Here is a 14,564-nt window from a genome sequence, read left to right as displayed (position 1 = left end):
TCATGTAGACATACCCTGAGAGTGTCAGTCACCCAACTCCCGTTCAGTTTCAATAGGGTTTGGATGCCTAACTCCTGGGAAGTTTGAAAATTCAGCCTAAATCTCTCCTACAAACCGAGAGGCTCTACCATCAACAAAGAGTAACTATGCACACAATTCTTAGCGTCACATAGATCAGAAAATTCAGCCATCTGGCCCCATCCCCTTGCCTGGCAACAACTCATCCTCAAAGTAACAAAACAATAAGCATCACTTCTGTAGCATGTTTCATCAACTTTTCAAAGGCAGCCAAGACTAAATCATTACCTTTGTTACAGACACAGCAACCAGGGCACAGTTTGGTTGAGTGACTTGCTCACTGTCACACAGAGCTGGGGCAAGGACCCACGTCTCCTGACTCCCAGTCCCATGCTTTATCCACTGGATCACTCTGAATCCTGTACATTGCTTTTCCAAGTCTAGATGTAATTGGTCCAAATGATGGGAAAATACAAGGCAACATGTGAGGACCCAATCAGGATTCGCCCTGGCGGAGTAGTTCCAATGGTCTTTGAAAGGGTGCAATGTAGACTCCCCACCAATGACAGACCAGCTCAGACAGTGCGGAGAGACTATGGGGTCATGGTTCCATCCTTATCTTGGACCCTTTCGAGCAGGTGGCACCACTACTCCTATGGAACAATCCCTCCGTTCCCAGCTGGACTGTTCCCAGCCCCTGCTCACTGTGGGGAAGTCACCTTACACCTTACCTTCCTCACTCAGGGAGCCAACACAGGGACACACACTGTGTAGCCCTATCAGAAGTCATGGACATTAGCAATACCAGCAGCATTGGCAGGTCCGTGTAAATCCTACAGGCACCAAAGACTAGATCCTCAAACCTCCATTCATGTTGCTCTCTCAAAGCTAACACCTGGTGCATACCTGAAATCCATGTTTGCCCCTCCACCATGTGGTCAGCTCCTTTGGCGGCATGTCAATAACGGACACAATGTCTCCCACCTGGAAAAGAATTGCAACATAAATACCACCCCCAATGTAGCTGGAGACAGACAGGGCACTGCTAGAGTGACTGCACATTCTTCTGCACTGCATGAAATCCTAAAGCCATTATCTGCCTTGAGGCATCTACCCTCGTATAATCTACCGCTGAAGTATAAGACTTAATGCATTATAAATCCTACAAGATGCACCCTTTTAATGTATTCATAAGGAGTTTTTAAAAGTAGCCAATGGTGCAGGCGTGTTCTGATTAAGCAGTGCAGTGTGCACCGGGGTAAATAAGCCCCAAAGCATGAAATCCCTTGGGAAATGTTCTCACACAGCTGAACTCGTTTTTCCCCTTGTACTCTATGTGTTTGCATCTCTCATTGCTGCTGTCTCCTCACCCTCCCAAAGTCAAGAACTGCACTCAGTTCTCCTGACCTGACAAAGACATTCTCCTCTGAATCAGGAAGCTAACAAAGTAATAAGGCAGTGTGATGTTACTGCAGCAGGATGGGAAGAGACCAAAGGGGACAAGGTGGCCGAGGAGGCTTTCTGAAGCTTTCCTCATTCCTTTGGGACCCGTTCTCGAAAAGAACAAACACAAAACCAGAGAAATGGTTTGCACTGATGCTTCAGTGGCTGCAAATGACACTGGCAGAACTCATTCTAGATGCTTATACTAGTTTGGTGGGAGGGTGACTTGTGTTCTGCAGCATGTGATACTTTTTTCTGACACTGAGTCAATTCTGCACTGGATACTATAATAAATGATAAGGTAGCTCCCATATAGTGTTTTTCATCGCTAGATCTCAAAATGCTTCACAAAGAGATGAGCATCATTACTCCTATTTAACAGGTGGGGAAACTGAAGCACAGAGCGGTGACGTGAGTTGCCCAAGGTCGCTCAGTAGGTTAATGGAAGAGCTGGGAACAGAATTTGGGTCTCCTGAGTCCCTACCCAGTGCTCTATCCATGAGGCAACACTACCGCCCCAGAAACTAGAGAAGCCAGAAATTAGCCAGATTTCTTTACTATTCAGAAACAAACAAACAAAAAAGGCTGGCTCGGGAATTACCTTCTTTAAAATGTTTATTAGACAATAAAAATCTTTTTAATATCGCAAGGGAGCATGGTCTCCTGGTTTAGGGATCAGAACACAACACTGGGAGACTGGAGATCTGTAGTCTAATCCCAGCTCTACATTGCTCACTGTGTGAACTTGGCCAAGCTACAAATGTGCTGTGCCTCAGTTTCCCATCTGCAAAATGAGACTAGTAACAAAAACTCACCTTCCTCGATAGTTGTTGCCAAGCTAAATTATTGGCTTGTACAGGGCTTTGAGACTGATAAACAGAATGTGCCATATTAGTGAAAACCATTTTACTGCTATTATTAATACTGAAACACTGCCAAATAGTGTATGACCTAAACTGTATATACTGTAACTTAAGAGGGATATAGTCTATTTAACTTGCATCTTTCTGTTTGTTTATAGTATATGTATCTGAATACATCCCCCAACACTCCTTAAATTTCCCTATTACCTGCAAAGTGGCACGACTAAAGCTGTAATCAGAGAAACACCTTGGGGGCAGGGACTGTGTTGCCCTTTATATTTGTGTGCAATGCTCTCAAAGCTCCAAACATCATAATAGTGCATACAAGCAAACTGTCACCGCATACTTGCGCAGCTCAATGGGCAGCAGAGAATGGAGAGAGAGATTTTCAAGCAATCAACACCTACAATCGGGGCTCAATTTTCAGAAAGGCTCAGCACCCAACAGCCCCACTGGGACACGTCTGGCTGGATTTTCAAAAGAGTGCAGAGCCCAACATATACCCAACATGCCAAGCTCTTTTGAAACCCTGTCCCCTTATTTTGCGTTCACTCCCTCTCCCTCTCACTCACACTCACACACACACACCGTACCAGATGCATTTCCTCTTCTACATTTGACAATGAGGAATGTATGTTCCTCTAATTATTTACCTCAAAGGACAGTTCATCTGCTGCCTGAGCAATGTATCTCTTAATAACATGGGCAGCCGCAATGGCAGGCACGTTAATGGATGATTCTTCATGGACTAGCAGGTGATTCCCCTTGTTATCAATCTGCAACAAAGAGCACAGAAGATTGTGAGGCAGCGAGGACATGTGGCTCTGTGAATGCACTTGACTGGTGCTCATGCGTGGCAGGGATTTCAAGCTGATTCACAAAGACAGCAAAGCTTAGGGGGCCCCTGAAGAGAACAGCGTGGAGGGACAATGTAGGGCACAGAATACATAGAAATGAAGAGGAAGGACAGTTAATAAATTAAGTTTCAGAAGGTCACATCGCCTCTTCCCATCCATTCATTGAGGATGAAGTCTTTGTGCATTTTTGTATAGAACACTAACATGACAATGAATGTGTACGCCTCCCCCCACTCTGTCATGGCATCGTATTCGTTTTCTTCGAGTACTTAGAAAAATAATGGAATGATGACAAAAATGCTTTACAAGCAGGGAATTTAATGACAGGAGGGACAATGAGGATGACAAAGCTACAGAGAAAATATAAAAATCTAGGCTACTCCTCTACCAGTTTCTATAATATCTGAACTTCCAGTAAGAAATTATGGTTCTGCTGGTTTTTTCCCCCCCTCTGCTACACTTCCCAGTCAGTTTTTAAAACTCAGATTATTGTCCCCATTTGGAAAGCCATCTGAAAGGCAATTTTGTAAGAGTCTCAGTTAATTTGGAAAGGTCGTTCAGGAGAACTCAAGTTTTATTAGAGCACTTTTACTAATGCACATAATTGCTGAGTTGTAACCTTAATTTCCAGTAAATTCTCCAGTTTCATTCACCTCTAAAAGTTGCGGGTCATTTCTCCTTTTGTGCTGAAAATCTGCCACACCTCATCTTAACCTAAAGGGTTTTCTTTTCTTGAAGAATCCACGCACCCAAATTATTACAAACATTTAAAATGTAGCTACATGAACATGCTAGCTGGTGCATTTCTCAAGATTTGTGATGTCTAACAACAGTTCTTCCTGTGTGATACAGTAATGTCACCAGGGAAGATTAACATACACCCCTACTCTGCCTGACTGTTGACAAAAAGGAGCAGATTGTCTTGATTGCTTAATCCTATTCTTTCCTCCTCCCTCTACCCACTAAGGCTGGTGGTTTAAGTACTAGTGCTCGAGGTGGCACAAAACAATTAACAGAGAAGGCAGTGCTACAGCTGTAATTCATAGTACATAAACAGGACTGCTGAGAGCACACGACACAAGTTCTGTTGAGCCATTTAACAGCAGAGATGGCAAGGCAGAGTAGATAATATTGGCTGTTTCGAAGCAGCTGTCTTTAAAAAATATAGAGCCAAAAATAGCAAAGAAGGTATCAACATCCGCAGCTTTTAAAGAGTAATACATACCCACTGAAATGAGTGCAGGAAGAGGTGTGTGCATCTAGTGCAGCCTATGATCTGGAGTCTCAGTCCACTGCTGAACTTGGCTTATCGAGGTAGCACACTGACCCTATCGCTGTATCACCTGAGTTGCTACCTTCTATTACTTTGTAATCAAACAATGTAAGACTGTCATGTCTTTCAGCTGACAAAATCCAAATAGGAGGAAAAAATCCCTGATCCTTAACATTGGAGTCTGATTCTCCCCTGCCTTGTGTAGTCCTCGCCACTTGTGCAAAGTGGGTGTAAAATGTTACCGGGATGTGATTCCACAAAGTTGGACTACACAGCTTCTCTCCACTCACTTTGCACAGGCATAAGGACTACGCAAGAGGCAGGCTGCGGAGAAGGGGGCGGTTGACATGAAAAGCAGTGCTGTGCACTGCACCCTACCTCCATCCATGTGAGGGCAGGCCCACAGTTGATCTTGTTGCCTGCGATGGCTGAGAGCCGTGACAGGTAAGCCATCAGCATCTGGGTGACAAGCTGCAGAGGAAAAGAAAGAACAAGTATAATTATTCTGCTGATATACAAAAGCGGAGCCCCTTTCTCCAAGCTGGCATAGTTGTTGGCAAATTAACTGGTGAGGGAGGTACGGGCAGTTTGCACTGATACTGATTTAGTTCCTAATACAATGGGATTCTAAGGTTTGGAGAAGGAGAGAAATCAGTGCAAATATTGTTCCAGGAATTACACATTTCTATATATGTAAGATGAGAAAGGTTTCTCAGTGAAGGCTAATTGCCAATGCCAAAATATTTTAAGCCCTGAAGTCCTCTGTTTGCTATGCATTTCACATCCAAACAGATTATTTCAATTATGACAATCCTACACATCTGAGAACCATTGAGTAAAACAAAACAGAGGCTGCCATTTCCCCACAGATGTAAAGTGCTTTGGAACGTGGCAAGCCAGAGTGGTGAAACATTCATTTTTCAAACAATAAACGAGGGCTTAAAAAACATCCTTAGGACTGTCCCTTACGCCGATGTAAAATGACTTTCACCAAAGACCACCTAGTTGGGTCACTTTGATCTAAGCTATGGAGATAGTATTAAGAAGTTCCATGACAGCCTAGAGTCTCCAAGACCAAATAAAACACGGTTGACCCAAAACATCTGTTCTAGCTGTTTAATTTGAAATAAAAATAAATCAGAAAGAACGAGAGACACCAGACATCTGCAAAACCACATTCTGAGGTGTGGCAGCATGTTACATGTCACAGCATCTCCTGTGCACATAGATATTTTGTATCCAACCTCATGCTTTAAAACCTACAATAGATGTGTTGGAAAGACAATGATCCAAACACAAATCTCAAAACCTTGATCCCACGGAAACTTATGTCAACACTCCATCAGTGTCAATGGGACAACAATTTGGCTCTGTATCCCCACGCTGTCAGAGAACAGTCCTGGAGCCTGCTGGCTGCACCCAATGGACCTTTCTAAATCTGCATGGAGCCCCAATGAAGTCAAAAGGGCTCTATGTGGGAGCAGGGACCTAACCCATATGGAGCATTCTGCAGGACTATTAATCACAAATAGTAGATCCTCAAATCCTTCCTCAGACCAGGCTCTTACTGACTCCAAATTGCTACCAAGAGTAGTTTTATAGACTGGTCTTTAAATATGTAGTTTCTGAGCCCTTTTTACAGTAATTTCCACAATATTTTATACGAGGCAAGCTTGCAACAGGCAGAGTGTAATTCCCACCTCCTCTCCCCAATGCCTACATTAACCTCCCAATGCTGGGAATTACTTTAAAAAATGTACAAATTCCACTGCCAGCAACTGATGCAGAAAATAATGAGTCTTGAAAGGCCAGCGGAGCCAATGCCTACAGGATGAGAATGCCACAAAATTAACCTTGGAGCATGTTATTCTACTTATTTATTGTTTAATTGCTCCATTCCCATGTCACATTGAGGAGATTATTATTTTTACGCTGTCTTCAGCAATATCTTGCATCCGATACAAAACCAACCAACCAGTGTAGGTTCCCTGATGAGATACTGGGTGAAATCCTAGACTCGCTGAACACAGTGTCAAAACCTCATCACTGACTCCAATGGAGCAGTGATTTCACCCATTGTCCCCCCTTTCTCCACCCTCTTCCCATTTGGTTTAAAAGAAGTATAGATCCAGATTTACAGATATAATAGACTTTGCTTTGTGTGCCTGAAATGGCTTTGAGTTTTCTTATTTCCCTCCTTTTTCAGTCACAGGGCTTAAGGGTAGGCAACACTGGCCTCTTGACTCTGATCGTCAGGATTTTTCTGCACTCATGCCTTTGCAATGGGACATGTGCTTGCAGCCATCAGGCCTAAGGGAAAAGTGACCTGTGAAATGAAGCAATAGGCATTGTCCACCACTGTAATGCATGCTCTTCACACAGACACTGAGGTTTAACAGAGATGTTTGGTTATGTTTGTTTGAATCAAATAACCTCCTGCAAACTACACATATTATTTTTCCCTCCCAAGCTTCCAAAGTGATGCACTTGCTTCTTCCAAGCAGATGATTTTGGACACAAATAAACACTTGAAATGATAAACAAAGACTGCATATGAGGTTGGAAATCTGAAGAGGAATACTATCTGCTTTCACAAAAAGGCCAGGGTAAAAGTATTCTAACCAACCAGATTTCAGTTCCAAGGAGTTTTTACAGGTAACTAGCACATATATTTTATTTTTCTAAAACCCAAAGCAATTTGTGGTTTATAGGTATAAATTTACTATCCCAAATACTATTTCCTCCTTTAAAACATTACAGCCCTTTAACCACTCAATATTCCTAGAAATCATCACTACTGAAGTCAGCAAATGTCCATGTCATTGAAAATGTTTCCAAAGATACAGTAAAATTCTGATCTAAGTAATTGACAGTACAGCATAGATTAAACGTCTGATTTTCCTTTCTTTGCATTCTCCATAACCCTTCTGCATTTAGCTGTGCAGTAATTTATACTAATTTGCAAAGCACTTTCCTTTGCTAAGGTGAGGAGGAACGTGCTGTTCCAATTACTTTTCTAATCAACTCCCAAAATCTAATTCAGAATCCAAAAACTTCTGCTTTTTAAAAGCTGTGAAGAAAACCCAAACCATCCTCTGTTCATTTGTAGTAGTTCTGAGTCTGGATCACATTTTACCTCTGGACTGTCCTTCAGGGCATCGGAGCGGGGTAGCTCTGAGAGCTGAGAGAAACGCCGATCATAGATACATAGGTGGAGATGTTTATCGAGTACTCTGAAATCTTCATAACTCCGTTTCACAATCCAGCTCTTGCCCTGCATAGAGAGAGAAAAGCACCACATCAGACCACTTTGATCAGGAGCATACAATGACAATCCTAGCAGAAGCAAAGGGAGACACTGCTTTCTTTGCTGCCAGTCTTCCCTTATGCAATACGTGGGTGTAAATAAAGGGTGCCCAGTTATTTTTATTTTAAGCTTTAGCATGGAGCAGTTTAAAAACAGAGTGAAACAAGTTCACCCCTGGTATTATTCCTCCAACTTCAGTGTACACAAAATCTACGCCAATGGGAGGGGTTCTCTCACTGGTGTAGGTAATCCACCTCCCCGAGAGGCAGTAGCTAGGTCGACAGAAGAATTCTTATGTCAACCTAGCCTGTCTACATGGGGTCTTAGGGTCAGTTTAAGTATGCTGGTCAAAGGTGTGGATTTTTCACTCCCCTGACTGACATAGTTAAACCAACCTAATTTTCTAGTGTAGATCAGGCGAGTAATGTTATACCAGGGCTAAATTTGCCTTATTAACTCTAAAAGACCTACATAAAACCCATTTGTTCCCTCTGCCTACCTAACAAGGTTTTCATACTGTGCCCACCCCTCAGGGGATATGACCATGTGCCAGTGAAAATGTAAACTACAAGACGCTGTCAACAATGTTAGAGCTTAGTGGCTGCAGTGGGGCTCTGCAGAAACCCAAGAGTCCACCAGCACAGCTCTGATGGCTGGATTGGGGCCTGTACTATTTCTGGCAGAGTTTACGGGACAGAGCCTCAGCTGAAATCAGTGCAGCTACGATAATTTACATGAGCTGCGCATCTGCCCCTAAGTACATCATTTTCCCAGTTTAAAATATTGACAAAATACATTTCATAACCATGCAGTAAATTGGGTAACTACAGTTCAAAGGGTTAAGTTTTCATTCTGCTGCATCCAGAGACAAGGAAGCAAAATGCTACCATAGCAACAAGGTGTACTTTACTTTTGTGAAACCTTTAATACACAAGTCCCATATTCCAAGTGCTTCATGGCCTATTACAATCAATAACAACTGCTGCACTCATACAGAGGTTTACAGCTTCAAAGCACTTTATAAACCATAATTAATCCTCTCAACAGCCTTCTGGGGGAGGTAAGGTTATGTTACCTCCAGTTTACAGACAGGAAAACTGAAGCAGGAACTAAGGACCAACCCAGCTCTCACAATGTCCACACTTCTTTGACCTGCCTTTTCCAATGCAAACAAAAAGCAGCATGGACACGTTTAAAAAAAAAAATCCCTACAAAACAAAACTACACTGAGCACGTAATTCTCCCCCAGGGGAGATGAGGAGAAAAAACAACGAACATATGGCAGATGTTATTCTCGTCACTTAATGCATGACTGGAAAGTGCTCGCATACTACAGTGATGAAGGCAGTATAAGAATTCCAGAAGAATAGAATCACAGACGAGAAGTGACTTACTCAAGGTCACCACCAGGCTCTTATATAGTGCTTTTCATCAGCAGATCTCCAAGCACTTTATTTCATATAATGAGGTAGTGCAGTGCTATTATCCCCATTGCACAGGTGAGGGATAGAGGCACAGAGAGGTTAAGTAACTTAGCCGAGGTCACACAGGAAGTTTGTGACAGAGCAGGAAATCGAACCCAGGTCTCCCAAGACCTAGACTAGTATCCTAGACACTGAACCAGCAAGCCCATGGGAAAGAGCCAGGGATTAAAACTGGAGAAAGATGCATAAGAACAGTCAATACACACAATGGCAAGATATATGGTACAGTGGGTGAAATGGGATTTGAGACTCAACCACCACCAAAGAAAATCAGAACTTGTCACCTTATTTATTTATGTTTTTAAATCAAAGAGGTACATTTGTAGATCTGCTGGAATTAAGTGTCCAAAATACGGCCAATAGGCCAAAGATTGCCCATGGAGATCTAGATTCTAGACTGTGACTTCTTTCCCCTGTAGCACAAAAGGGGCTGCCAACGCAGAATACAGACAACTTCATATAAACAGCCTTTTGCTCAGACCGAGACAGAGGACCGCCTGCAAGGATCTGCAGTCTTCACAGGTCCAGCAGCTCTCTACTTAAAGATTGAGCTGGGTAAAACAAAATGAAGAATCCATAAAAGATACTGAATACTTACTAGTATCATGCCCACCGCTTCAAAGTTTCTTTCTCAAATAAGACAAAAAATTTTACATTTTTGGCTGCGTTTTATCTCAGCCAAAGTAAGTGACCTAAGGAGACCTTATTGCCTCAAAACAGCCCATCCTATCCTGGCGATCATTAAGATGGTCTCACATGCTACTGAGCCAGCTGAGGATAAGTGTCCACTCTGCAACCTGGGATTTGCCTAATTTTTTTCACTATCATAATTTGCTATTTTTAGCTGTTAAATCCAGATTTTATTTGCAAGGAAGTGCAGGTATCACTTTTATGCTAGTTAATACAGAGAGGTTCTACAGAAGCCATAAATCCAGCCCCTTAATCTCATCCATAGCACTAGCTATTTTCCGTCTAAATCATTTATGATGTTCAAAGCTCCAGACAACCAATATCGTATTAAAACTCCACTTTCATACCACAAGCATCAGTCAGTATTTCAGAAGCCCAAAGAGGTGGCTCTTTATCTCTCAGCACGTTAACAACATGACCCTCAGTGAGCAATGTCTGGTCACCCCGTTCTTTTTAAAAAAAAAAAATAAAAAAAAGAAAATCAAGAAATTGTTGCACTGCTGCATTTTATTTCTGCCAGCTGCATTTTAACAGGACATTCCCATAAAGTCCTGAAGGCTACTTGTTCAAAGGACAAGAAGTCATCCCAACACGCCTCACCCCTTGATCATTACTGTGCCATTAATGACAATGCCTCCCTGAGATCTTATCCTTAAATACTGGCCTGCTGCAGGTATGCAGTGTCTCTCAGCCGTAATTAAGATTAAAAGACATGAATTTACAAGACAGGAATTGCTGGGGTCAGCAAACACTACTGTACTGAGCAGTGGTGTGCGCTGAATTGGAAGAGAACAAATGAAGAGATTTTTTTTTTTAAATGGAACAGATTCTACATCCTGAGAGCAACTAGGCTACTGGTAGTTACTAAATTTAACAGATTAATGTATGGATGGAGTCTACACTCACTGGACTCTTTCTAACCTCAACCTCCGTCAGAACAATGGGCACCCCCCTTTGACAGAACAAGGGTGACTCGGATGTATAAATACAGAAAGGTTTGTCAGGGCAGTGCTTCACAAACCGTTGCCTCGAAAAACCTGTTCCAATGCAGTAAGAGCAAATATATCCTTAAACTCTAAGGCTTTGAGCTTGCAAAAACTTACACATGTTAATTTTACATATATGAGTAGCTCCAATGAGTAATTCTTTGCAGGATTGAGGCCTAAATAGTTAAAGTTTAAGAAAAAAAAGTACAGAGGCATGTTTCTTCAGGATACAGTTTAATTTCACAGGCAGGAAATCTTTGCAGCTGGCTAGCAAGGAACTGGACACCATTTAGGGAGGCTGTGTGCCATTACCGCATCTGATCACATCTCCAGTGGGTGGTCAATACAAATTAAATCAGCTTCCTGGACCGTTTTCCCAGGATAAAACAAGTAGTAGGGTATTTGACTTAAGCTCTCAGACAGACTTCTAGAGTTACAAGACAATAGTGAACCAGTGATACATTAATCACATCAAAAATAGCATCACACTCTTAGATACTGACAACAACAACAAAAGAAGTTGTATGTTTTATTCCACTTTGCTTCCAAAGTGCCAGAAGGGTGTGCAGAAGTAAATTCTTTTATTCAGCAATTTATAGAAACGAGAAACAGAAAATAACTATTAATGCAGCCTGACGGTGCCGACTTCATGTTTGCCAGGGCAGGTTTTATAGCAAAGCTAAGCAATGTGCTGATAATACACATTGAAAAGTAAGAGTGACATCTGTTCATTGTAGCTGGTCTCCCTAAATTGTTCCTCGATGTCAATTCCTACTCACCTGCGAGTTTCCCCATCGCCTGCTTTTGTTTGTTTCTTGTTTTTCACTTTGATTTCTGGCTGACTCGGATTCAGAAAAGCTTCTTTGGTCAGAACATTTAAGCATATGGTTAACTTTAAACACATGCTTGAGTCCTACTGAAGTTAAGGGGACATAGGCATGTGCTTAAGTATTTTCCTGGATCAGGGCCTGTGTCTGCGAATCCAGGGACTGTTCACTTCCAAGGAGTCATGCCTGTTCAGAAATCGCAACCTCGCCCTTCCCCACTCACTGCTGTGTGAGATTTATAATACTCTCTGCTCCGAGGGCAGGGTAAAATTTCAGGGCATTGCATGAAGCTTATTTCTCACACTTTAGCTCAGTGAGAAGAAATGTCATGCTAAACATGATTATAGATTACTGAACTGACCCTAATATCCACTGTGCCAGAGACTTGAACCTTCCATTAGTGAGACCATTATGCTGTATGAAGTTCATAAGGTGCTATTCATGCTGTACATTTAGAGGGACAAAGATTCATAGTCACCGCCCCTCAAACCAATACTTTTAGCTCCTCGGCTCAATGGCATAAGAGGGATGACAGGTGGCTATAGCCAGAAGAGGTTGTGCATATTCTCATAACCCAATTCATTTGGTGATATTTCCTCTAAGATGTCAACACACAGTAGCAACTTTCTTTTTTTATTTTCAACTTAAGAGCACACAATGCTTCAGGGGCCTTACAGCTGGCTTCATTAGTGATGGAATTACATTGCTGTGCCTCCCTGTTGTTTGTCTGGGGAAAAAAAGCAAATGAGCTTTTTCTCTCTTAGTTGTAAGCCCATTTCACTCGCACCCAGAGCCGGCTTTAGGAAACGCGGGGCCCAATTCGAACAGTTTCGACAGGGCCCCGGCAGGGATGACAAAACAAAAAAATTCAAAAACACATGGGGCTTGTACTACCAGCCAGTGCTCCGAGTCTTCAGCGGCACTTCGGTGCCAGGTCCTTCACTCGCTCCAGGTCTTCGGCAGCACTGAAGGACCCGCCACCGAAGTGCCACCGAAGACCCGGAGCGAGCGAAGGACCCGCCATCGAAGTGCCGCTGAAGACCCGGAGTGCCGCCAGGTGAGTAAAAATTAAAAAGACGCCTCTAGCCAGGGAAGGGATTCTCACTGGGCGCGGGGCCCTCTTAGGCGCGGGGCCCGATTCGGGGGAATTGGTGGAATAGGCCTAAAGCTGGCCCTGCTCGCACCCCACACTAAAGCAGCACTTCAAACCATATGGCTGGTCTCCTCCCCACTGAGGGTCTGATCACTTCTGAGAGCAGCTCTCACGAGCCTGAGGAGAGTTAAATACAGGAATAGTTTTAGTGCTGGCTTAGCTGTCTTCACTTAGGCCTGGTCTACACTAAGGGGGGGGGGTGTCAAACTAAGGTACGCGACTTCAGCTACACGAATAGCGTAGCTGAAGTCGAAGTACCTTAGTTCGGGCTACTCACCCGTCCAGACGCCGCGGGAACGAAGTCCGCGGCTCCCCCGTCGACTCCGCCACCGCCACTCGCTCCAGTGGAGTTCCGGAGTCGACGGGAGCGCGTCCAGAGTTCCAACGACGCGATAGTTCGAACTCCGAGAAGTCGAACGCTGCCCGTCGACCCGGCAGGTAAGTGTAGAGCTACCCTTAGAATCTGGCAAGCAGCAGCACTCCCCCATTTGCATTCTGAATTCTCTATAATCAGTTCTGCTTTTGCTGAATGCCAAGGTGAAGTGAACCACCAAGAAAGAAAACTGGTTGCCCCATTCTCCAGTTATGTGAAATATACTGCCAAAAATAAAAGCACCGCCTTTCCACCAGGCAGCTGCTGCACAGGAAACTTAGAGGAGCGGGGAGCTGATAGGGGGAGCTGATAGGAGGCTGCCGGTCCACCCTGGTTCCAAGCCCCCACCACCTAGCTGCAACAGGCTGCTCTTCCTGCAAGCAGTAGACAAAGCAGGCGGCTGCCAAACGACTTTAGAAGGGAGCGTTACACAACTTTAAACGAGCATGTTCTCTAACTGATCAGCAATGTAACAACGTTAACCGGGACGACTTTAAGTGAGGAGTTACTGTACTTGGATGACTAGGCTCCCACTATTTCTGGCCCAAATGAAAGCAACAGAAATCTACTGAGGACTGTTCTCTTCTGAGTTCCAACCCATTCTGGAGAAAAACAGGGTCAGATAAGCAGTTAGGATTAGTATGCAGAGTTGGGTGTGCTAATCTGAAATGAGCAACTGAACCTTTTGAATGTTCTCTCATCACTCAAAGGAATAAGCTTTGCAAGAAATATCCAGCTATCAGGCAAATGTTCTGTCCAATGTTTTCTGGGGGCAATTATTTTGCAGAGCTGCAAAGGAACAGGAGTATATAAACAGTGGAACATACAAACAATGCATAGCATCCGAAGCTCTGATGCTCAAATGTTGTCGTCTGAATAAGCCTGTTTCGGAAAGGCAGAGACCTAAAGCTCTTGCAATTTGAAATTAGATTTACATCTCTCAACGCTTTAATAAAACTCCCTTCCCTCCTTACGACTTGTAATTTAAATAATCCAATACCAATAATCTCCTTAGTGAAATTATATGGTAAGAGCAATGGGTCAGAGAGACATAGGGGAGAAAGGGAAGAGAGAAAGCTGTGGCAGGAGACTGCATTTCTACACATCAGAAAATTATCTCAGAACCCAATGTGAGCTTGCACCGCACAGGAAATGCTTCAAAGCCACCAATAAGACTGACTGCTAAGTAATGGGAATGAAAACCCTACCCATCTAAAGGTATCAAGGCACTGAATGAATGGATATCTACCTATAGATTACCACACACACATTTTTATTACATATATTTAA

General features: G+C 43.2%; 1 protein-coding gene across 2 annotated transcripts in view; it reads right to left on the bottom strand.

The window, feature by feature from the left end:
• ARHGAP32 (Rho GTPase activating protein 32) overlaps window positions 1-14,564 on the bottom strand; it is a 190,079-nt gene that overhangs the window by 104,184 nt on the left and 71,331 nt on the right. For both annotated transcript variants that reach the window (XM_039496377.1, XM_039496378.1), the window contains exons 4-7: window positions 7,591-7,728; window positions 4,833-4,925; window positions 2,978-3,100; window positions 925-1,002 (exon numbers count right to left, since the gene is read on the bottom strand). In XM_039496377.1, the coding sequence (XP_039352311.1) occupies window positions 925-1,002; window positions 2,978-3,100; window positions 4,833-4,925; window positions 7,591-7,728 (432 nt within the window). The remainder of the gene's footprint in view (window positions 1-924; window positions 1,003-2,977; window positions 3,101-4,832; window positions 4,926-7,590; window positions 7,729-14,564) is intronic.

The sequence above is a fragment of the Mauremys reevesii genome, linkage group 12 (assembly GCF_016161935.1).
Source record: "Mauremys reevesii isolate NIE-2019 linkage group 12, ASM1616193v1, whole genome shotgun sequence".
Lineage (NCBI taxonomy): Eukaryota > Metazoa > Chordata > Testudines > Geoemydidae > Mauremys > Mauremys reevesii.
Note: the sequence above shows the minus strand (reverse complement) of the source record. Positions and strands in the feature narration are given on the sequence as shown.